Source organism: Emys orbicularis, chromosome 21 (genome assembly GCF_028017835.1).
Source record: "Emys orbicularis isolate rEmyOrb1 chromosome 21, rEmyOrb1.hap1, whole genome shotgun sequence".
In the NCBI taxonomy this organism is placed as follows: domain Eukaryota; kingdom Metazoa; phylum Chordata; order Testudines; family Emydidae; genus Emys; species Emys orbicularis.
Window position 1 is genome coordinate 5651974 of NC_088703.1, and position 25079 is coordinate 5677052.

Consider the following 25079-nt stretch of genomic DNA (forward strand, 5'->3'; position numbering starts at 1 on the left):
TGCATCTGGAGGGTCCCCTCCCCCCGTGCCCCCCTCTTCCTCCCTCGGTCCCCCACTCCGTGCACCCCTAGGCTCTGCCCCACGCCCGTGCACCCCTCTGAACTCCTCTCCGTGCACCCCCTTTGCCCCCACCCCGTGCACCCCTCTGTCCCTACCTCAGTGCACCCCCTTGCCCCCCATCTCGTGCAGCCCTCCTCCCCCCTCTACTCCCCCCCCCCCCCGCGCCTGTGCATCCTCCTCCTTCCTCCTCCTCCTGCTGGCGAGGCGGCCGGATCCCGAGCGGGGGCTGGGAGATTCGCCCTGAGGATGAAGATGATGGCAGGCGGCTCGGTGCACCAGAACGGCATCTTCTCGGCCTCCCACCAGCCGCCGCAGCAGCCGCCGCCCCCCCACATGGAATCGGACCCCCCCGACTCCAGGAAGAGGCCCCTGGAGACCCCCACCGAGGCCATCAGCACCAAGCGCAGCAACACAGGAGGTGAGCGGGGGGGGGGCAGTCTGCAGCACCCCACTTCCCTCTGCGGGGACCTGTGCTGCCAGGGCAGATTCTCCATCCCCCCCCCCGCTCCACTCCCACCCCCCGACCCAAGGACAGGGGTCTCCTGCTCCACCCCCCGTTCCCCACGCCAACCCGATCTACCCCCCGACTATCCCCTTCCCTGCTTCCAACCCACCCACCTGGAGAGGGGATCCCCACCCCCATCCCGCCCCCTCCAAGGATGGTGATCCCCTCATCCTTCCCCCCCCACAGATGGGGATGTGCCCCATCCTGCCCCCCACAGATGGGGATCCCACCCCCTCATCCTGCCCCCCACCCCACAGATGGGGATCCCACCCCCATCCTGCCCCCCACCCCACAGATGGATATTTCCTCTCCATCTTGCCCATCCCCCCCACCCCAAGGATAGGCAATTCCCCCCATCCTGCCCCCCACCCTGCAGATGGGGAACCCACCTCTCCATCCTGCCCCCCCAGCCCATGGATGGAAATTTCCCCTCCATCCTGCCCCCCCCAACACCCCCCCCCATCTAGCATGTAAACCCTATTGCTCAGATTCCCCACCTGGGACTGAACCCCCCCGCTCCGCAATCCTAGCGTTAAAAAATAATAATCCGATTGCCGTGAAACGCTGGGCATCGGCAAGCATCTGCAGCCTTCGAGCGGGGGGGGGGGGGGGGAGGGGGGAGATGTAAAATTCCAGCCCTCTCCTTCCTTTTCCCTGTGTGCCCCCCCCCCCCGCCAAAAATAATCGCAACAGACATATCTATATCCAGCTGCAGTGTCAAAATGGAGGCGAGAATAACTGTCCATTTGATAGCGGCTTGGTGGGGGAAGACGGGAGGGGGGTGACACACGCACACACAAACACACACACAAACACACACACAGGATGGCAAAGCTGTCAGCTCTTCCCAGCCTTTGCTGGAGGATGTGAAGGGGGCAGAGGGCAGGAAGGAAGCGGCGTGGATGCCGGCAGAGGGCGAGGGAGGGTGGCAGCTGGGGTATTTGAAAGACACTGCGTGCATGGGGCGGGGGAAGGCTCGGCAAACAATACGTCTACATCGAGAACCTTGCAAAGGGCCAAGATGCCGGAGCTGTCTGTCTTCCCCCGCCAGGGCCAGAACGCAAACAGTAAGCGGCCCGGCCGCTTTCGGCGTGCCACTTGCCCCATGCAAACGGGCCCTTTCTCCAAAGCCGCCCGGATCCATGTTTTCCGAAGCGAAGGAGGAAACTGGCGGGGGTTGACATCCTCCACACCAGGTGGAGGACGGCGCTGAAATTTCAGGCACTGGGTCGGAGCCGAGGGCCACCGCGCCGGGTCGCGGCCTTGGCGTGTCTTTGTTGCCCGGGATGGTGCAGGTGTGCGTGTGTGAACTGGCCCGCCACGCTCGCCCACCATCACCCTCATGATGTAATTAACATTTAGAGCTGTTTGCATTTGGCCTTTTGGCGAGGAGCGATAAATAGTGCAGCTGAACGCAGATTCCTCCGGGGAATCGGCCCGGCGGATTATCATCGCTGTACTGATGGGGCTAATGTACCGGCAGGGAGGAGATTTCCAAAAGCGAGGCATAAATTAGAGCGATAAAAGACCAGACACTGGGATAAAAGAACTGGGGCATCTTAGCTCCGTGGGAAGGGCTGGAATGACTGGCCGTGGGGCTGAGGGAAATGACACTGAGGCAAGGATCTGGGCTGTTACCCGGATATTTGGTCGTTGGTTTTTCGGTCCCGGTTGCATTTTGTGGCGTCTCTGTTCTTTCACTGAGGATGGACGTGGGGGAGTCGGATTGATCACGACGGTGCTGAGGTGTGCGGGGGGGGTGTCTCTGATTGGGGGCCGTGATGGAGAGACGGGTCGGGTTGTTGGAATCCGGCCTGCGTTGGCGAAAGGAGGCCGGTTGCCAGGGCAATGCGCAAGAGCAGAGCAGGGGGAGGGATCCCGGTCAAAGCTCCAAGCCAGCTGGGGTGGGGGATGCAAGGGGCGCTGGGGAGTCCTAGGTCTGAGTGGGAAAAGATCGGGGGGAGGGGAGAGTGGAAATGGGGTGGGGTTTGGTGTTGTAGGGCCCCGGCCTGTTTGAGGAGAGGGGTCCCCTGCAAACCCAGGCTCCATCTTAGCTGAACCCCTCAAAGCTCCTGGGTGGCCCTTGGCCCCGGTCCAAGCTGTTGCCAAGGTATGGGGCAGCAGGATGCCCTCTGGCCCGAGGGTCCTTCCCCTCGGCAGGGAGGGCCGGTGTGGCTGTCTCTCACTGGCAGCCCCGTTGCATGCTGGGGAAGGGATCTTGGCCTGGTTTGCAGTGAGGTGGTGGGGTCGGCTGGTGACCCTGGGCAAGGAGGACCAAAGCCAAGGGCAGGAAGGTGAGCGAGGCGGGCACGGGGCCCTGGAGCCAGGCTGGATCAAGGATCCCCCAGCCCAGTTGGGATCAGCCAGAGCTCCCGGTTCCCATCCCCCGGGGCTGAGACCAGCTCAGCCCACAGAACCATCATCAAGGGCAGCCTTGAGCCTGGGTCCATCCAGACTGGCTGGGGGGTCCATGGGGCCCAGCTGGGCCATGCTCTCCAACGATGCACTGGGGGAATTTCCCAAAAGCCTTTGCTCCGGGACCCTGCCCAGCAGCGAGGCTGGTCCGACTACTCCCCCCAGGATGTTTCCCTCAGCCCATGCAGTGCGGGCAGCGGTGCTGGGCACTGGAGGGGTGGCAGGATTCCCGGTGCGCACTGGCTCAGCCGTGGTGGCACAGGCCCTTCAGAAGGGGGTTGACGTGTAGCATGGACAGAGCCCAGGTCTGGGTCTGCCTGTCTGTCCCAGCAGGTAGCAGTGAGTCAGGGGGACCCTCTGGTGGGGATTTGTGGGGCTCTGATCTCGGTCACTGTGTGTCTGGGCAGCGCCCGGCGCGACGGGCCCTGATCTCAGTCACTGTGTGTCTGTGCAGCGCCCGGCGCGACGGGCCCTGATCTCAGTCACTGTGTGTCTGTGCAGCGCCCGGCGCGACGGGCCCTGATCTCAGTCACTGTGTGTCTGTGCAGCGCCTGGCGCGACGGGCCCTGATCTTGTCACTGTGTGTCTGTGCAGCGCCCGGCGCGACGGGACCCCAATCTCGGTCGCTGTGTGTCTGGGCAGTGCCCGGCGCGACGGGGCCCTGATCTTGGTCACTGTGTGTCTGGGCAGCGCCCGGCCCGACGGGACCCCAATCTCGGTCACTGTGTGTCTGGGCAGCGCCTGGCGCGACGGGGCCCTGATCTTGGTCACTGTGTGTCTGGGCAGCGCCCGGCGCGACGGGGCCCTGATCTTGGTCACTGTGTGTCTGGGCAGCGCCCGGCGCGACGGGGCCCTGATCTCGGTCACTGTGTGTCTGGGCAGTGCCCGGCGCGACGGGGCCCTGATCTCGGTCACTGTGTGTCTGGGCAGCACCTGGCCCAACGGGGCCCAGATCTCGGTTCCTGCAGGGACGCTGGAATAATTTGTATAGTGGGGGTGCTGAGAGCCATTGAACCAAACTGTAAACCCTGTATATAATGGAAAGCACTTCAAGCCTGGGCGTGCAGCATGCACTACCCCCCGTGTAATCGGAATATGGTGCCTTTGCTTAAAACAAATTGAGGGGGGCTGAAAAATATCAGGGGTGCCTGACCACCTGCACAGTGGCAGGGACTAGGACCCAGGAGTCCTCACTCCCAGTCCCCCTGGCTCTAACCACTGGCCCCGACTCCCCTCTCAGAGCTAGGAGTAGGGCCCAGGAGTCCTGACCTGAAAGTTCCTTCTTGGGATGTACCTTGCACACCCAGAGGGGTGCGGGCCCAGGCCTTAAAGGGACAGTGGCCCTAATCTGTCTCCCCTGCCTCCATCCTGCCTCTGGGGCTAAGCGTTGGGTTTCTTAAAGCCTCTGTGCTGAGTGGTGGTTCTGAGGCCCGCTCCCTCCAAGTGGGCTGGTGTCAGTGCTCTCCACAGGCCAGGGCTGGCGCCCAACGATATTGACCTAGGATCCTCGACCTGACATGGCAGAACCCCAATCAGGAGGCCCCTAAATCGTGGGGGAGGGGCGGATTCAGGTTCAAATCTCCCAGGGATCAGGGTCCCCCTTGACGCAGAGCAGGGGGTCCCGGTCCGTGGCCAGGGCTCTGGTGGAGGCAGATGCTCCGTGAGGATCGGCTTGGAATCCATTGCCTCCTGTAACGACTTAACAGGCTTAATCTACCCCAGAGGTGCCTCTTTAAGTGGATTTGGGCTGAGAAGCCGCCCCGTCAAGCCGGCTCTGTGGCAGCTCAGGGAGGCTTGAGCTGGAGATGTGCCAGCATCTCAGAGCGGGGCAGACACCTGCTGGGGGATGGGCGACATGGGGTCTTGCATCTGCACCCCCCGTATGGGCCCCAGAGTCCCAGCTCTGAGTGGTGTTCTGGACAGGGGCTGGCATGGGCCCTGCTGGTGGCTGGGAGACAGGTGATCACGGCCCTGCAGGTATCTGGGGCCGGGTGGAAGGGCCAGGGCATTCTCCAGCTACTTCCAAGTAGCAGAACTAGGAGGCTCCTAGCTTATAAGGGGAAAAAATTGGGGTGACGTCACGGTCGAGGTCTACTATAGAGGTGGATGGTGGAGTATCCAAAACACAAGACCTGGTAGTAACGGGGGACTTTAACTACCCAGACCTCTGCTGGGAAAGTCACACGGCAAACTCTCCAATAAGTTCTTGGACTGTACCGGGGACCGCGACTTGTTTCAGAGCGTGGAGGACGTAACTGGAGGGCAGCTATTGGATTCTGACCGACAGGGAGGAACTGGTAGCAAATCTGAAGGTGGAAGACAACTTGGGTGAAAGTGTCCGTGAAATGATCGATTTAATGATTCCAAAGAAGGCAAGGAGTGAGTGAGAATAAGGATGGTAGACTTCCAAAAAACATTTCTTAACAACCTCAGAGAGCTGGTAGGCGAGGTCTCTTGGGAAGGAAAACTAAGGGGTAAAAGAGGTCAGGCGAGCTGGTAGCTGCTCAATGAGACAATATTAAACGCACAACTGTCCCACTGCAAAGGAAAGCGAGGAAGAACAGTAAGAGGCCAGTATGGCTCCATCAGGAGCACTTTAATGCCCTGGAAATCAAAAAGGAATCCTACAAGAAGTGGAAACATGGACAGATTGCTAAGGAGGAGTACAAAAGAACAGCACAATCACGCAGGGACAAAATCAGGAAGGCTAAGGGACAAAATGAGTGTCTCCTAGCAAGGGACATCAGAGGCAATAAGAAGAGGTTCTTTAAATGCATTAGGGGCAAGAGAAAGCCGAAGGAAAATGCAAGTCCTCTGCATAGAGAGAAAGGAGAGCCAATAATGGACGACATCAAGAAGGGGGAGGTGTTTAATGCCTATTTTGCTTCAATCTTCACTAAAAAGGTTAACGGCGACCACCCGATACTCAGCACAATTAGTAACAAGCAGGGGGAAGGAATTCCAGCCACAACAAGGAAAGAACAGGTTAAGAATATTGAAATAAGGTAGATGAATTCAAGCTGGCAGGGTCTGATGAAATTCACCCGAGGGTACTTAAGGAACTAGCTGAAGCTGAAGCTCAGAACCGTTAGCAATTATCTTGGAGAACTCACGCAGAACGGGTGAAGTCCCAAAGGGCTGGAGAATAGCAACCTAGCTTTAAAAGGGGGAACAAAGGGGACCCGGGGAATTATATACCAGACTAGCTTTGAAACTGGGAAAGTTACTGGAACCAATTATTAAACAATCCATTTGTTCTCACCTGGAGGACAATAGGGTTAGAAGGAATAGCCAGTGTGAACTAATCATGCCAAACAAACATAATTTCCTTCTTTGACGGGGTTACGGGCCTAGTGGATGGGGGAAGCAGCGGGACCCTGGGTCAGAGCAAGTGTGGGAGGCCCTCCCCTCTCCTTCTGCCTATGGTCCCGCCCCTTCTGCCTGCAGCCCCGCCCATGGCCCCACCCCATTCTGCCCCTTCCCCCCACGGTCCCACCCCTGTTCCACGCATGATCCTGCCCCATTCCGCCCCCCCCCACCACACTCCCGTTTGCTCCTTTTTGCCCCCCCAAGACCGGAGAAGCTCTGTCCCCGCCGCCATGGCCCCTGGCCGCAGCAGGGAGCGAGAGCTCCTCCAGTCCCGGGGCTGCCGCTGGGTCCGGCCACTGGGGCTTTGCCCGGTGCTTCTGCCAGGGAGTGGGGTCAGGGCACTGGGGCTTCCCCTGCCCGAACGGCCCGGCACTTCTACTGGGGAGCAGGGTCGAGGTGTGGGGGCCTCCCCCACCCTGCCCTTTTGCTGAGGAGTGGGGGCAGGGTGCAGGGACTTCCCCTGCCCCTCCCTGCCCGCCTGGCACTGCTACCAGGGTTGTGGCTTCCCCTGCCCCGCCTTGTCCACCCAGCGCTTCTGCCAGTAGGAGAGGGGTCAGGGCAAGGGGCTTCCCCCATCTGCCTGTTGCTTCTTCTGGGGCTCCGGGCTTCCGCTGGCCAGCAGTGGATTTTTTTCCAGGGCCCCCGAATTGGCCAGGGCCCCTGGGCATGGGCCCTGTCAGCCCAGTGGCTAATCCACCACTGGATATATCTTGGTTTTAGGATGGGTTTTGACACACTCCCTTCACGGCATTCTCATTAGCAAAGTAGGGAAAGGTGGCTCTAGATGAAATGACTGTGAGGTCGGTGCACAGCTGGTTGAAGGATCGTACTCAAAAAGCAGCTATCAATGATTCGCTGTCAAACTGGGAAGGCATCTAGGGGGGTCGGTCCTCGGTCCCGTCTGGTACGAGTCAATATCTTCATGACTGACTTGGATAATGAAGTGGAGAGGATGCTTATAAAGTTTGCGGATGACACCAAGCTGTGGGGGAGGGGGTTTGCAAGCACTTCGCGGGGGGGAGTGGGAGGGGAAGGGACAGGATTAGAATTCAAAATGACCTTGACAAATAGGAGAATTGGTCTGAAATGAACAAGATGAAATTCAATCCAGACAAGTGCAAAGTACTGCACTGGGGAAGGACAAATCTAATGCCCAGATACAAAGGGGGACTAACTGGCTAGGCGAAAGCGCTGCTGGAAAGGAGCTGGGGTGATGGCGGATCACGAATTGAATCTGAGCCAATGAAGTGACACAGCTGCGGAAAGGGCTAATATCATTCTGGGGGCATTAACAGGAGTGTCCCGCTGTGCTCGGCACTGGGGAGGCCTGAGCTGGAGTCCCGTGTCCAATTCTGGATGCCGCACTTTAGGGAAAATGTGGATAAACTGGAGCGAGTCCAGAGGAGAGGCAGGGCCAGGAGAACTCTCTGGGTGAGCGGGCAACTCAATGGCAGATGAAATTCAGTGTCGATAAATGCAAAGTGATGCACATGGGAAAACTTAATCCCAACTATGCATACAAAATGATGGGGTCTAAATTAGCTGTTACCACTCGAGAAAGATCTTGGCGTCATCGTGGGTAGTTCGCTGAAAACATCCACTCAGTGTGCAGGGGCAGTCAAAAAAGTGAACAGAATATTGGGAACCATTTGGAAAGGGGTAGATAACAAGAGAGAAAATATCATAACACCACTATGTAAATCCATGGTACGCCCACATCTTGAATCCTGCGGGCACTTCTGGTCGCCCCATCTCAAAAAGGATATATTAGAATTGGAAAGGTTCAGAGAAGGGCAACAGAAGTGATTAGGGGATGGAACCAATTCCATATGAGGAGAGATTAGAAAGACGGGGACTGTTCAGCTTGGAAGAGAAACGACTAAGGAGGTCTATGAAATCATGACTGGTGTGGAGAAAGTGACTAGGGAAGGGTTATTTACTCCTTCTCATAACACAAGAACCAGGGGTCACCCAATGATATTAATAGGCAGCAGGTTTAAAACAAACAAAAGGAAGTATTTCTTCACACAACGCAGAGTCAACCTGTGGAACTCCTTGCCAGGGGATGTTGTGACAGGCAAAACTATAACAGGGTTCAGAAAGGAATGAGATAAGTTCATGGAGGATGGGTCCATCAATGGCTATTAGCCAAGATGGTCACAGGACGCAACCCCATGCTCTGGGTGTCCCTAAGCCTCTGACTGCCAGAAGCTAGGAATGGGCATCAGGGGATGGATCACTCAGTAATTGCCCTGTTCTGTTCATTCCCTCTGCAGCACCTGGCCCTGGTCACTGTCAGAGACAGATGGCCAATTGGTCTGGCCCTGTATGGCTGCTCTTATGTTCTAACTGGAGGCTCAGGGAGGTAACAGAACAACAGAGCTTTGACCTGCCGGCTTGTAGCACGTGTCTCTGTCCATCTCTGTGTCCATCAGTCCTTCCCTCCCTCTGTCTGTGGAACTCCCTGCCACTGGATGCAGTTGGGGCCAGGAGTGCAGCAGGATTCCAGACACTGGCCTGGATAATGGGAACAGCCCCCCCTCTTCCCGGGCCATGAGCTCTGGGTTCAGGTTATCTCACAATTGCCTGCCAGGGGGTTTCTCCCTCAGCTGCAGGTGGTGGCCACTGTGGGAGATGGGACGCCAAGCTAGATGGGCCTGTGGCGGGATATTGATTCCTGTGCTCCCTGCCAGTCCATTGCAGGTTTCAGTGGCTGCACTGGCATGGCCGATCCCCAGTGTGGACCTCAGCTCCAAAGAGATGTCTTGGTGGGCTGTGCCGCTCCTCCCTTCCCATTGGTGGCCTCATGGTCACGCCTCCCCTCCCATTGGTGGCCTCATGGCCACGCCTTTCCTCCGATTGATAATCAGTTTCACACCCCAGAGACAACCACAGCAGTGGCTGTTGTAACCCAGCGACCAGGCATGTGCCACGCCCCCCTCTTCTACTGGACGATCTATATAACAACCTGCTACTGCTGCCAATTGTGGAGCGACTCCCTTAGCCGAAGTGGCAGAGGGCCGTGTTGTGGTCCCCGAATCCGAAGCCTGCTGATGACTCGGAGGGAGAGAGGGGGTCATTATGCTAACCTGGAATAGTAACGAGGAAATTGTTTAATGAGTAGCTGGGATGATGGGTGCTTAGTCGGCACCATGGGAGCAGCCCATTCTGCATGGACCATCAGATCTGGGAGCTGCTGGTCCAGGCTAGAGGGGAGGAGGCCCCAGGCAGATTGGGGGACAATGGCTTTAGCTGTGCTGTGGGACTGACGGGCCTCGTTAACGAGGAGAGCACCAGGCCAGCCACTCTGGGACTTCCTCTTGTCCTAGGCCTCAAAGCTCAGCAGGGCCAAGCCCTGGGACAGTGCTAGCCAATTGGATTGCGCGGCCAGAGGCTGCGTCCTGATTGGGTCCCCAGCAGCCAATAATAGAGTTATGTGAAGTCGAGTAGCAAAATATACAGATCTCTGCATCCTGATTGGCTCATCAGATGTCTCATATAAAAATACACGCATACAATGTATGCACAATATATCACACTCAACACACATGCACTCAATACACATGTATGCTGTCACATGCAATATACACTCAATACACACAATACACTCACATGCAATGCACACTCAATACACACACAAACTCAATACACATGTATACAATCACATGCAATATCCACTCAACACACACAATACACATTCCATACACACATTTACAAACACGTGCAATATACACTCAATACACACGGTACACTCACATGCAATGTATACTCAGTACACACACACACTCAATACACATACATACAATATGCACAATACACACATATCCACTCCCATGCAATGTACACTCAATACACACACACACATGCAATACACACATATACAATCACATGCAATATACACTCAATACACACAATACACTCACATGCAATGCACACTCAATACACACACACACTCAATACACATACATACAATATGCACAATACACACATATCCACTCCCATGCAATATACACTCAATACACACAATACTCTCACGCAATGTATACTCAATACACATACACACATGCAATACACACGTATACAACCACATGCAATATACATTAACTACACATATATAATTGCATGCAATATACACTCAATACACAATACAATCACATGCAATATACTCTCAATACACTCACAATACGCACACACTCAATACACACACATGCACACTCAACACACACTCACACACATGCGCACCCATGCACTGAAGACACACATACAGTATCCACACGGGCTGTAATTTCCCTATGGGATTTCAGTGGCCAGTTCTTGGCACCATTAACCTTGAGCGAGGAGAGTAACCTCACGACAGTGAGTAGGAATCGAAAACTCAAATCCCTAAGCCGCTTTGCAGGACTTGAACGCTGGCTGCCATGATGCCTGTGGCCCCCTGCAGGTGGATGGATTGCACTCTGTGTTATCAGTGACAGAGGCAGAACGGGAGCTAATCGCTGCAGCAGACGTGAGGGAAGTTCACACCGGAAATACGGGGCACACTTTACCCAGGCAGGGGAATTCACTTGTGTAACTGCAGACCCAGGGACAAGGGGATTTCTCCGTTGCTTGGAGGCTGGGGGTCTCTTTCTAAAATCTCTGCTCTAGCTCGACCACCAGATCTGGGCTCAGTGTAGGAATCACTGGGTGGATTCTATGGCCTGCATAATGCAAGAGATCGGATGAGATTATCCAAATTAGTGGTTCTCAACCAGGGGTACACGTACCCCTGGGGGTACACAGAGGTCTTCCAGGGGGTACATCAACTCATGGAAATATTTGCCTCGTTTTACAACAGGCTACATAAAAAGCACTAGCAAAGTCAGTACCAACTAAAATGTCAGACAGACAATGACTGGTTTATACCGCTCTATGTACTGGACACTGAAATGTAAGGACAATATTTCTATTCCAATCGATTTATTTTATAATTACATGATAAAAATGAGAAAGGAAGCAATTGGTCAATTCTAGTGTGGCTGTGACACTTTGGGAGTTTTATGTTCTGATTTTGTAAGCAAGTTGTTTTTAAGTAACTTGGGGGTACACCAGACAAATCCGACTCCTGAGAGGGGTACAGTAGTCTGGAAAGGCGGAGAGCCACTGATCGAATAGTCCCTTCTGGCCTCCAAACCTATAATGACACCCCCAATATCCATGTGCATCATTTATACCCACTTGCTGCTGTGGTGAGAGTACATCTGCGCGAGTATTACACATCTCGTCACGCACACGTGCGTTGCACATGCAACCTACCCGAGGGTGGTGCAAAGCAGAGAGTCATTTGCACGTGGCCCCTCGGTCATTCGCCCCAGCACCAGCTGCCTTAGATCAGCAGCTATTTCAGAGAGCAACGTTCTGGGTGGGGGAGAAAAGCCACCATGGAGCCGCTCCAGCTGAAATGTTCACGAGCACAATGGAGAGGCAGGGACTGTGTCCAGCGCTGTTCGAGACAGAGGAGTTCCCACTGGAGAAGGTGCAGAGCAGGGCTACTAGGCCGATCAGGGGACTGGCGAGCTGATCTCGCGAGAGAAGACTGAAAGCGCTGGGCTTGTTTAGCCTACAACGCAGGCCGAGAGGGGATCCGATTGCTCTCTAGAAACATATTGGAGTGGGAGCGGCTCATCCAGTCCTGGGTCCTAAGTTCCAAGGTAGTTTAGCTTTTTACTAGATGCTGACTTTATTTGATTCCCCCCCGCCCAGCCCCCCACATCAGGCGAGAATTCTTCACTCTGCATCCTTCTTTAATGAGCCGTGTTGCTGGTGGGGAGGCTGGGCTGGCGTGTGCCCAGAGGCTGGGGTGAAGGGCATAAAGGAACGAACTGAGTTGCCGCTAAAGTTTCCGGGATGCGGGTAGCAATACAGACCCTGACCTCGTGCTTGAGTGGGGCATCACGGCTCATGCCCTGCCCCCAAAGTAACTATCCTGTGTGGCGTCAGCGGATCTCGCTGTTTCCCCCATCCCAGAGAAGACAATATCAGCATGGGTGCATAGCGCTTATTGAGGCAGTGTGAGCTAGTGGGTAGAGCACAGGATTGGTATGCAAGAAACCTGGCTTCTCCTCCCAGGCCTGCTGGGAGACCTTAGGGAAGTCACTTCCCTCCCCCATGCCTCAGTTTCCCCATCTGTACTATGGGGACAATGATGCTGCCCTCCTTTGTAAAGCGTTTTGAGCTCTACTGAAGAAAGAGCTAGTTATCATTAGTCTATAGCTGGGAGCATGCCCCTGCCCCACCTTCCCAATGAGTCGACAGCAGCATCTCTCTTTGCGATGTGTTTGTACAGCACCGGGCCCAAATGCAACATGCTGGTTAAGTGCATGGGTGGGCTTGTCTCCCACTAGTGGCCAGGTACCACAACTGCAACAGCTTATGGCCAGTCCCTTCCTGGGCCTCAGTTTCCACTGCTGTGAAATGGGGGCAATGGAACTGGAGAGTATTTTGAAATTGACAGATGAAAAGCCTGGTTAAGAGCTAAGCACTGCTGGTGTTATTACTCCAGCACTCCCCAGTAATGGCCTGATATGCTACAGGGTGAGGTCAGATGCTGCAGTACCCTTCCAGGGAATAGTCAGTGGGCAGGTTGGAAAAGTGGGGGGCCTCCAGAGGAGGTGTCTAGCCCCACAGAGCTCTGGTTGGGGGCTAATCTCTTTCCCCCCCCGCCCGCCGCCCCATCCTGGCACGGCATTGCTAATGGGTCTCTTCTCTCCTCTCTCTCCTCCAGAAGAGGGCGAATATTTCCTCAAGATCCTGATCCCCAGCTATGCGGCCGGCTCCATCATCGGGAAAGGGGGACAGACCATTGTCCAGCTGCAGAAAGAGACGGGTGCCACCATCAAGCTCTCCAAGTCTAAGGACTTCTACCCAGGTGAGGAGGGCCAGGGGCTTCCGTGAATCCTGCAGATCTAAGGGTTTGATAACTGAGGCGGGGGGCGGGAGGCTGGGACCTTCTCCCCCAGTGATATTCTCCTGCTGTGGTGGTTGGACAGGAGACGACCAGGTTTGCCTTGATGCCTGGGCTCCGGACCCCTGTGATCCGTCCTGGGGAGGTGGGCAAAGGGCGCTAGCTGGGGTAGATTTATGCCATCTGGGCGACCAGCCCATGCCTGGCTTTGAGAGGCCAGGGGGAAAATGCCCCTTGCACGTAACAGCCTAATGCAGGTCGTACATTTCGGAGGCAAGGCTGCTGGTCTGGCTTGCAAGGCAGGGGACTGGGTCCCGGGCAAGCAGCAGCTCTGGAAAGGGCTCAGGGGTCATGACGGGAATGTGCTGAGTATGAGAACAGAAATGGTAGTCACCAGGCTCCAGAGATAACGGCTCCCTTAGGAGAATGGGGGAATTCAGCCCTCAGAAATGGCGGTCACCAGGCTCCAGAGATAACGGCTCCCTCAGGAGAATGGGGGAATTCAGCCCTCTTGGAGCAATCAGTTCAGGCTCTCTGCAGACTCAGGCGGTGTCACTGTGTCAACTACACCGGGGCGGCTTCCCCCTCTCAGACAGCGTGGCCGTTGGGTATGTGAGCAGGGGATGGCGAAGGGGAGCAGGGCGCTGGCCCTGCGGAGGCCGGTTACTGAGCGGGGGGAAGGGAAAGTAGCCATTGGAATGACTGATCCAGAGATGGGAGTGGATTTTCCATCACTTGAAGTCTTTACACTGAGATTGGATGGCTCCGCTCTAGCTCGACCATCAGATCTGGGCTGGATGTGGGAACGACCGGGGGGATTCTCTGGCCTGCGCGATGCAGGTGGCAGGATTGGTCCCTTCTGGCCTTACCATCTCCGACTCTCTGACCATTCAGCACCGGGCTGGCAGCCAGGCTGGCGTCGCTGCCCCGGGGGAAAGGGCCCCCCCGCCTGGCCTTCCCCAGTGCATCCCATTGCCACGAGCCGAGCTCCCTCATGCTCTGGGCAGTGGGATCCTGGCTTGCGTGTGGCAGGGCATGTGGGATCCGTGTGTGTGTGTGTGTGTGTGTGTGTGTGTGGAGGGCCCTCCCATAATATGGGGAGGGGGCCTCAGAAGTGGAGGGTGGAGAGTACTGTAGCAGGTGGGAACCCAGGCCCCGCCCACTCACAAGGCTGAAGGGAGACGCCCCTTCGACCCAGATCCCTGTGAAACCTTCCTCCGTCTCCGACCCCCCAGGATAGTTACTGTGGGGAGTGGCTCCACCCCCTCTTTCCTCCAGGGCAGGACTGAGACCCACCGGTGGGGGCGGGGAGGTTAGCCCTGCCTCACCCCCCCTGTGAGGTACATGGAGGTTGTCGGACAAGGGGACGGGGGCAAACTGGACCTCCCATCCCCCCAGGCCAGCGCAGGACCACAGGACCACAGCCAGGCCATATTCGGGTTAACCCTCTTGGGGGTACTAGGCCACATCCCCCATAACTGAGCTGGGGCAGGCAAACTCCTCCAGAACTAGGACTCCTGGCTTGGGAGGGGAGTGGTCTCTAGTTGTGGGCAAAAGGGCTAACACCGTCCTGGTCTGCAGGAACAGGGGAATCTCAGGAGGAGCAGGGAGGTGATTTTCCCTCTGGATTTGACCCAGGTGCGACCGTGGCTGGGATCCTGGTCCAGAAGGATGTTGATAAGTTGCCGAGAAGAGCCCCGAGAACAACTGAAGGGTTAGAAAACCTGCCTTAGAGCGAGAGATTCCAGGAACTCAGTGTTTTTAGCTTGACAGAGAAGGGTCAGGGGGGACTTGGTCCCCATCTATCAGTGCCGACATGGGGAACAAGGATCTAATAATGGCTCTTCAATCTCGCAAAGGTTGAACACGAGCCAATGGCTGGGAGTTGAAGCCGGACAAATTTAGACCGGAAATAAGGCGTAGGGAGTGCGATTAACCCTTGGAACAATTTACCGAGGGTCCTGGTGGCTTCTCCATCCCTGGAAATGTTTAAATCAGGATTGGATCTGCGGTAAAGATCGGCTCTAGTTCAAACAGGTGTTGTTTCTGGGCAGGGCTCTGGCCTGTGTTATCCAGGACGTCAGACTAGATGATCACAGCGGTTCCTTCTGGCCTTGGAATCTATGAATCTGTGAGGGGAGTGGTGTGTAGTGGTTAGAGTGGGTAGACTCCTGGGTTCTGGTCCCAGCTCTGGGATGGGAGTCGGGTAGATTAACACACTTTGTTGGGGAAGAGTCACCATGGTTTTTGTAAAGGGAAATCATGCCTCACCAGTCTATTAGAATTCTTTGAGGGGGTCAACAAGGGGGATCCAGTGGATATAGTGTACTTAGATTTTCAGAAAGCCTTTGACAAGGTGTAACGGACTTACAGAATGTGCCCACACACAAGGTCCCTCACCAAAGGCTCTTAAGCAAAGTAAGCTGTCATGGGATAAGAGGGAAGGTGCTCTCATAGATCAGTAACTGGTTAAAAGACAGGAAACAAAGGGTAGGAATAAATGGTCAGTTTTCAAAATGGAGAGAGGTAAATAGTGGTGTCCCCCAGGGGTCTGTACTTGGACCAGTCCTATTCAACATATTCATAAATGATCTGGAAAAAGGGATGAACAGTGAGGTGGCAAAATTTGCAGATGATACAAAACTACTCAAGATAGTTAAGTCCAAAGCAGACTGAGATTTTAAAAAATGAAAAAATCCAAATAAACAAAAAAGCAGGTTTAAAACAAACAAAAGGAAGTATTTCTTCACACAGTGCACAGTCAACCTGTGGAACTCTTTGCCAGAGGATGTTGTGAAGGCCAAGACTATAACAAGGTTCAAAAAAGAACTAGATATGTTCCTGGAGGATAGGTCCATCAGTGGCTATTAGCCAGGATGGGCAGGGATGGTGTCCCTAGCTTCTGTTTGCCAGAAGCTGGGAATGGGCGACAGAGGATGGATCAGTTGATCACCTGTTCTGTTCATTCCCGCTGGGGCATCTGGCATTGGCCACTGTCATAAGACAGGACACTGGGCTAAATGGACCTTTGGTCTGACCCAGTATGGCCGTTCTTATGGGGTGTAGTAGTTTCAGCAGCGGTGTGGGAAGTCAGGACTCCTGGGTTCTGTTTCTGGCTCTGGGAGACAGGTGGAGTGTACCGATTTCTGCGGGGGGGTCTAGGAGCCAGGACTCCTGGGTTCTGTTCTGCAGCACTTAGCCACGGCCCCCGGGAAATGCACTGTGCCAGCCCCGCTAGGTCTCATTTTCAGGTCAAACATGGAAGATTAGCAGGTGGTGCTGGGTGGTGGGGAGGAAGCCGGCAGCCCCGGCCCAGCCATAATCTGTGCCCTGATTGCGGGGCACACAAAGCCGGGCCATCCCAGCTAAGCTGCTTTTCTCTGCATCTCCTGCTCTCGATTGGGGGATTATTGGGCAGCAAATCTCCAGGGATGGGGGGATGTTGCCAAGGGGCTGGAGAGGGGAGGGGGCAGCTTTTCACTTGGTAATTGCCCCAGGAGAAAAGGGGTTGTTCCAATCCCTCGGGAAAGGGGGAGGCACCATCCCCCACCACCATGATGCATAGGGAGGGGAAGTCTGGGGCCTGGTCCTGGGGAGGTTCCTAACCCTGAGGGCATGAAGGGCTTGATCAGGACTGCGTATAGGAGGCTGGGGCTCCTGGGACTGCGAGAAGGCAGCCTAGTGGTTAGAGCAGGGGGGCTGGGAGTCAGGACTCCTGGGTTCTATCCCTGGCTCTGGGAGGGGAGTGGGATCTAGTGGTTAGAGCAGGGGGGCTGGGAGTCAGGACTCCTGGGTTCTATCCCTGGCTTTGTGAGGGGAGTGGGGTCTAGTGGTTAGAGCAGGGGGGCTGGGAGCCAGGACTCCTGGGTTCTCTCCCCAGCTCGGGGGGGGGGGGAGTGTGGTCTAGTGGTTAGACCAGGGGGGTTGGAAGCCAGGACTCCTGGGTTCTATCCCTGGCTCTGGGAGGGGAGTAGGGTCTAGTGGTTAGAACGGGGGGGGCCGGGAGCCAGGACTCCTGGGTTCTATCCCCAGCTCTGAGAGGGGAGTGGGGGTCTAGCAGTTAATGCAGCAGGGACTGGGAGTAGGGTTGCCACATCTCAGGTACAAAGCCACCATGACATGTAGGATGGTCCTGAGCCAGGACAGCTGTCCATATGCACTGAGGACCCTGACAGATTTCCCAGGACAGCTAGCTCAACAAAGCGATGAGCCTGGGAAAAGCTGGATGGATGACAACCCTGAGTGGGTGCCAGGATTCCTGGGTTCTATCCCTGGCTCTGGGAGGGGAGAAGTAGTCTAGTGGTTAGGGCAGGGGGGCTGGGTCCTGGGTCCCAGGACTCCTGGGTTCTATTCTCCCCCAGTTAGCAATGGCTTCACGGGAGTCACCGCCAGACATTCCAGCTCTCACAAATTGACATGAGTGAGGTTTAACTTTAGTTAAACATCGCTGTCAGCCCCGGGCCGGGGGCTCCGCCGGCTCTTGCTGTCAACCCTGGGACTGGGGAAGCCACTGGGTCCCGAGCCGGGGGCTCCGCTGGGTCCCAGTGTCAGCCATGGGACCCCCCTCTTCCCACCGCCCTGGGGTGCCCATTGTTTTGGGGAGACTCTTCAATACACCTCCTCTGCCGGGGCTGTACATCGCCTCCCCTGGCAGCTGCTTTGCGCTGTGCTGCCCGGGTTTCGCAGCAGGATGGGAGGCAATAGTAGGGCCACAAAAGGTTGGGGGCATTCATTGATTTTGTGCAGCTCCATGCGTAATGTTCCTCATCAGTGAGCGAGTCTTTAACGGTCCATGCGGTGGTTCCCCCTCCCCTCCAAACAGGGGCAGGGGACCATTTAGGGGAGACAAGTGACTTTTTCACGCTGGTGCAAAGTGTCCTGCATGGGAACAAGTGACTGCCCCCTGGCGTGGGCGGGCAAGTACCCGCGGGCCCTGCTCCAGAGTGGCTCTTTGCAGGATTGGGAGAGCTCCTGCCGCAGGACCCCAGCGCCTCTTCCTTCCCGTACAGATGCAAGAGGAGGCAGCCCTGGGCTAAGGCAGGGGGGAAAGCAAATCGTTTGGAAGGATCTCCTGCTTTGTAAGCCAGTCTGGCGATTTTCGGGGTCTGACTGGTGCGGTTGGGGTTAGCAGTGCTGCTTATCCGTGCCCGTTGCTTCAGTTGTTGGCTGACCGCCCGGCCGGGCCTGCCCAGGAGACCTGCGGGGGCTGGGGGGGAGGGGGCAGTTCCAGGCCACAGGAAGGCTCATGGAGAGGGATGGCAGGGTCCCCCTGGCTGCTCCCAGGGAGGGGAGGGAGAGATCCCCTATCCTGCGGGCAGGGGCTGGTGTGGCTGAGCCCAGGGGCCTGGAGATGGAGGAGGGAGCCACATGGACACCACAGCGGCTCTGTGCAGGCCGCAGGGCCCTGGGGGCTCCCCAGCTGCAGGGCGAGGGGAGGAAGCGGGAAGCTGGGCAGGGCTGGGCCAGGCTGGGAGGGAAACGGCTTCAATGGCAGGAAATGCTCCCCTTGATAAGTCAGGCCAGAGCTGTGCGTGCTGGTCCCTCCCCCGGCCTGGCTCTGTCCGGGGACCCCCTGCCCCTCCCACGGCTCTGTCCTGGGACCCCCGGCCCTGCCCCCCGGCCCTGTCCAGGGACCCCCTGTCCCTGCCCCCCGGTTCTGTCCTGGGACCCCCTGCCCCTCCCCTGGCTCTGTCCTGGGACCCCCTGGCCCTGCCCCCCAGCTCTGTCCTGGAACCCACTATCCTTGCCCCCCGGTTCTGTCCTGGAACCCCCTGTCCCTGCCCCCCGGCACTGTCCTGGAACCCACTATCCTTGCCCCCCGGTTCTGTCCTGGAACCCCCTGTCCCTGCCCCCCGGCACTGTCCTGGGACCCCCTGTCCCTGCCCCGCGGCTCTGTCCTGGAACCCCCTTCCCCTCCCCTGGCTCTGTCCAGGGACCCCATGTCCCTGCCCCCCAGCTCTGTCCTGGGACCCCCTGTCCCCGCCCCCCTGTCTCTGTCCTGGGACCTCCTGCCCCTCCCCTGGCTCTGTCCTGGGACCCCCTGTCCCTGCCCCCCAGCTCTGTCCTGGGACCCCCTGTCCCTGCCCCCCAGCTCTGTCCTGGAACCCGCTGTACCTGTCCCCGGCTCTGTCCTGGGACGCCGTTTCCCTCCCCTGGCCTGGCTCTGTCCGGGGACCCCCCTGTCCCTCCCCTGGCTCTGTCCTGGGACCCCCTGTCCCTGCCCCCCAGCTCTGTCCTGGAACCCGCTGTCCCTGTCCCCGGCTCTGTCCTGGGACGCCGTGTCCCTCCCCCGGCCTGGCTCTGTCTGGGGACCCCCTGTCCCTGCCCCCCGGTTGTGTCCTGGAACCCCCTGTCCCTGCCCCCCGGCTCTGTCCTGGGACCCCCCTGCCCCTACCCCGGCTCTGTCCTGAGACCCCCTGTCCCTGCCCCCCAGCTCTGTCCTGGAACCCACTGTCCCTGCCCCCTGGCTCTGTCTTGGAACCCCCCATCCCCCATCTCTGTCCTGGGACCCCCTGTCCTTGCCCTTCGGCTCTGTCCTGGGACTCCCCTGCCTCCTGGCTCTATCCTGGGACCCCCTGCCCTGCCCCCGGCTCTGTCCTGGGACTCCCCTGCCTCCCGGCTCTGTCCTGGGACCCCCTGCCCCTCCCCCAGCTCTGTCCTGAGACCCCCAGCCCCTACCCCCTGGCTCTGTCCTGGGACCCCCTGTCTCTGCCCTGGGACCCCCCTGCCCCTACTCCCCGTCTCTGCCCTGGGACCCCCGTGTCTCTCCCCCAGCTCTGTCCTGGGACCCCCCTGCCCCTCCCCCAGCTCTGTCCTGGGACTCACCTGCCCCCATCCCCCCGGCTCTCTCCTGGCACAAGCCCCCAAACCTCTCCCCTCCCACCTGTTGCACTGGCGCAGCCTCCACATACACATGCTCGTGCCCTGCTCACACTTGCAGAATCTTGTGCCAGCCTGTGGAACTGTCACGTCCCCTCGCACGCCTGCCTCCCACACCTGCCCTGCCTCCTACCCTGCCCTCCTTGTGCCCCCTCGCACCTCCGCTCCCTTGTGCAACCAGTGACCGTCATCCACCCCTGCCTGGGAACTCTCCATTGTGCCCCCCCATCCCACCCTCCTCCTCCAGGGGAACCCCTGGTTAGCAGGAGGGAGAAGCCCCTGGTACCAAGAGGGGGTGACAAAAATGATTCCCAGGAACAGTCCCCCCCCCCCCCGCCCCATTCGACTGCCTGTGACCTCTGCCCCAACCCATGGCCTGGGGCCAGCACTCACCACACCCTTTCCTGTTTATCCAGCCTTGATTAGGCCTTGGCTGGGACAGGCCCTATTGTTTTCAGGGAAGCCAGTGGGGCTTTGTCACAATCTGGGGAAGCCTGATCCTGGAGTGCAGGGGGAAGAGCGCTGAGGGGGGGCCTTCCTGAACCCCTGCCCAATGGGCAGACAGTTGAATGGATGCTCCCAACAGTTCATAAAACTTTCCTCGTGCCCCTTGAGGAGTCCACAACTCTTCCCCCACCACCACCACCATGAGGCAGGGGAAGAGGTCACGACTGCAGCCACTTCTGGGGTGGGGCACAGCAGATGTTTAACAACCAACAGCAACCCTGTGCTTTCGGATAGGAAGTGAGGAAGGATACAATCTCTAGATGAAAGTGGGACTAGAACCCAGGAGTCCTGACTCCCAGCCCCACCTGCTCCCATCAATAAGAATGTGAGAAAAGCCAGACTGGGTCAGACCAATGGGCCAGATAGCCCAGGTGGCCAGTGCCAGACACTTCAGAGGGAATGACCAGAACAGGGCAATTATCGAGTGATCCATCCCATGTCGTCCAGTCCCAGCTTCTGTCAGTCAGAGGCTTAGGGACACCCAGAGCATGGGGTCGTGTCCCTGTACATCTTAGCTAACAGTCATTGCTGGACCTGTCCTCCAGGAACTTATCTCATTCCTTTTTTAACCCAGTTATAGTTTTGGCCTTCACAACATGCCCTGGCAGTGAGTTCCACAGGTTAACTGTGCACTATGTGAAGAAGAACTTCCTTATGTTTGTTTTAAATGTGCTGCCTGTTAATTTCATTGGATGATCCCTGTTTCTTGTGTTATGGGAAGGAGTAAATAACACTTCCTTACTCACTTTCTCCACCCCAGTCATGATTTTATAGACCTCCGTCGTATCCCCCCTTAGTCGTCTCTTTTCCAGGCTGAACAGTCCCCATCTTTCTAATCTCTCCTCACATGGAAGTTGTTCCAGACCCTTAATCATTTTTGTTGCCCTTCTTTCTACCTTTCCCAATTCTAATATAGCTTTATTGAGATGGAGCGACCAGATCTGCACGCAGTATTCAAGGTGTGGGCATGCCATGGATTTATATCGAGGCATTATGATCTTTATCTTATCTATCCCTTTCCTAATGGTTTCTAACATTCTGTTCGCTTTTTTGACTGCTGCTGCACATTGAGAGGATGTTTTCAGAGAAATATCCACAATGACGCCAAGATCTCTTTCTTGAGTGGTAACTCTAGCTAATTTAGACCCCATCATTTTATATGTATAGTTGGGATTATGTTTTCCCATGTGCATTACTTTGTATTGATCAACGATGAATTTCATCTGCCATTTTGTTGCCCAGTCACCCAGCTTAGTGAGGTCTCTTTCTAACTCCTCACAGTCAGCTTTGGGCCCTATCTTGAATAGTTTTGCATCATCTGCAAACTTTGTCACTTCACTGTTTACCCCCTTTTCCAGAACATTAATGAATATGCCGATCAGCACTGGTCCCAGTACAGATCTTGGGTGGACTCTGCTATTTACCTCTCTTCACTCTGAAAACTGACCATTTATTCCTACCCTTTGTTTCCTGTCTTTTAACCAGTTACTAATCCTGGAGAGGACCTTCCGTCTTATCCCATGACATCCTAAATACACTATATCCACTGGATCACCTTTGTCCACATGCTTGTTGACCCTCTCAGAGAATTCTAATAGATTGGTGAGGCATGATTTCCCTTTACAAAATCGGTGTTGACTCTTCCCCGAGATATTATGTAGGCCTCAACTGCACTATTGTGTCCAGTTCTGGGCACCACATTTCAGGAAAGAAGTGGACAAAATTGGAGAAAGTCCAGAGAAGAGCAACAAAACGGATTAAAGGTCTAGAAAACATGACCTACGAGGGAAGATTGAAAGAACTGGGTTTGTTTAGTCTGGAGAAGAGAAGACTGAGTGGGGACATGGTAACAGTTTTCAAGTGCACAAAAAGTTGTTACAAGGAGGAGGGAGAACAATTGTTCTTGTTAACCTCTGAGGATAGGATAAGAAGCAACGGGCTTAAATTGCAGCAAGGGAGGTTTAGGTTGGACATTACGAAAAACTTCCTGTCAGGGTGGTTAAGCACTGGAATAAATTGCCTAGGGAGGTTGTGGAATCTCCATCATTGGAGATTTTTAAGAGCAGGTTGGACAAACACCTGTCAGGGATAGTCTAGATAATACTTAGTCCTGCTATGAGTGCAGGAGACAGGACTGGATGACCTCTCAAGGTCCTTAAGTCCTATGATTCTATGATTCATCTATGTGTCTGATAATTCTGTTCTTTACTATAGTTTCAACCAGTTTGCCTGGTACCGAAGTTAGGCTTACCAGCCTGTAATTGCCAGGATCTCCCCTGGAACTTAAAAAAAAAAAAAAAATGGGCATTACTTTAGTTTTTGGTGACTTGTTACTTTTTAATTTATCAATTTGTTCTAAAACCTCTTCTACTGACACCTCAATGTGGGACTGTTCCTCAGGCTTGTCACGTAAAAAGAATGGCTCAGGTGTGGGAATTTCCCTCATGTCCTCTGCAGTGAAAGACCGATGCAAAGAATTCACTTAGTTGTCCCACGAACACCTTGTCTTCCTTGAGTGCTCCTTTAGCACCTCCATCGTCCAGTGGACCCACTGATTGTTCAGCAGGCTTCCTGCTTCTGATGTACTTGAAAAAACGGTTGTTGCTCGTTGCTCTTCACAATCATTTTTGGCCGGCCTAATTATACTTTTATACTTGACTTGCTAGAGTTTATGCGCCTTTCTATTTTCCTCTGTAGGATTTGACTTCCAGTTTTTAAAGGATGCCCCTTTGCCTCTAACTGCTTCTTTTACTCTGCTGTTTAGCCAGGGTGTGTGTTTTTTGTGGTTATCCTACTGTTTGTTTGTTTTTTAATTCGGGTTATACATTTAAGTTGAGCCTCTATTATGGTATTTTTAAATAGTTTCCATGTAGCTTGCAGGCATTTCTCTCTTGTGACTGTTTTAGTTTCCGTTTAACAAGCTTCCTTATTTTTCTGCAGTTACCCTTTTTGAAGTTAAATGCTACTGTGATGGGTTTCTTTGGTATTTTCTCCCCTACAAGGCTGTTAAATTTAATTACATTATGGTCTCTGTTACCAAGTGGTTCAGCCAGGGCCAGATTTAGGGGCAGGAGACCCAAGCGTCTACCTGGGGTGCAGGGCTTGGGGTGCGCCAGGCTCGGGGTGCTATTATTGGGATTTCTATTTTTGTAGCCTCTCTAATCTCCCTGAACATTTCACAGTCACCACCATCCTGGTCAGGTGATTGGTAGGATATTCCTACTGCTACACACTTATTATCCAAGCATGGAATTTCTATCCATAGAAATTTGATGGTTCAGTTTAATTCATTTAAGATTTTTACTGTGTTTGACTCTATGCTTTCTTTCACATGTAGTGGTGCCACACCTCGACCAGCATGACCTACTCTGTCATTCCTATGTATTTTGTACCCTGGTATTACCGCATCCCACTGATTATCATTGTTCCACCAAGTTTCTGTGATGCCTATTATAGCAATATCTTCATTTAATACCAGGCACTCTAGTTCACGCATCTTAATATTTAAACCTCTTACATTTGTATATAAGCACTTACAAAATGTGTGAGTATTTAGTTGTCTGCCTTCCTGTGATGTAATTGAATGGGTCTCTTTTTCCTTCGACTGTTTCTCTACAGTTCCTGCCTGTACTTTACCAACTTCTACCCTCTCTTCTTTACTCCTCCCCTAAGGGATGTCTCTGTCTGAGCCGTGTGCTCCTCTGCACCTGTCGGCCTTCCCCCAGCCCTTAATTTACAAACGCCTCTATGACCTTTCTGATTTTACACGCCAGCAATCTGGTTCTGTTTTGCTTTAGGTGAAACCCATCCTTCCTTGTATAGGCTCTTCCTTTCCCAAAAGGTTCCCCAGTTCCTAATAAACCTAAACCCCTCCTCCCAACACCATTGTCTCATCCACGCATTGAGACCTTGCATCTCTGCCTGTCTAACTGGCCCTGTCCATGGAACAGGAAGCATTTCAGAGAATACTACCATAGAGTTCCTGGACCTCTTACCTAGCAGCCTAAATTTGGCCTCCAGGATCTCTCTCTTACCTTTCCCTGTGTCACTGGTACCTACATGTACCATGACCACCGGCTCCTCCCCAGCACTGCACATAAGTCTGTCTAGATGTCTCATGAGCTCTGCAGCCTTCACACCGAGCAGGCAAGTCACCATGCGGTTCTCCCAGTCACCACAAACCCAACTATCCATATTTTTAACAATCGACTCCCCCATTGCTATTACCTGGCTCTTCCTAATAACTGGGGTCCCCTCCCCTGGAGGGCTCTCCTCAGTGTGTCTGGAAGGAGGGTCCCAACGATGGGATCATATCCCTCCACTCCAGCTTAATGCTCTCCTTCCCCGAGGCTTCCCTCCTCCTCAGCAGCACAGACTGGGGGTGGGACCCACTCTGCTGTG

General features: G+C 55.1%; 1 protein-coding gene across 4 annotated transcripts in view; it reads left to right on the forward strand.

Annotated features, from left to right (window-relative positions):
* The first annotated feature begins 306 nt into the window (after nucleotides 1-306).
* The window catches only part of NOVA2 (NOVA alternative splicing regulator 2), a 33806-nt gene continuing 9033 nt past the window's right edge, over nucleotides 307-25079 (forward strand). Inside the window, exons 1-3 of one of the 4 annotated variants that reach the window (XM_065420971.1) lie at nucleotides 394-478; nucleotides 3311-3313; nucleotides 13113-13256. In XM_065420971.1, coding sequence (XP_065277043.1) covers nucleotides 394-478; nucleotides 3311-3313; nucleotides 13113-13256 — 232 coding nt within the window. Of the gene's footprint in view, nucleotides 479-3310; nucleotides 3314-13112; nucleotides 13257-25079 lie in introns of all 4 variants that reach the window. The other 3 variants (XM_065420968.1, XM_065420969.1, XM_065420970.1) reach the window with 3 other exon arrangements.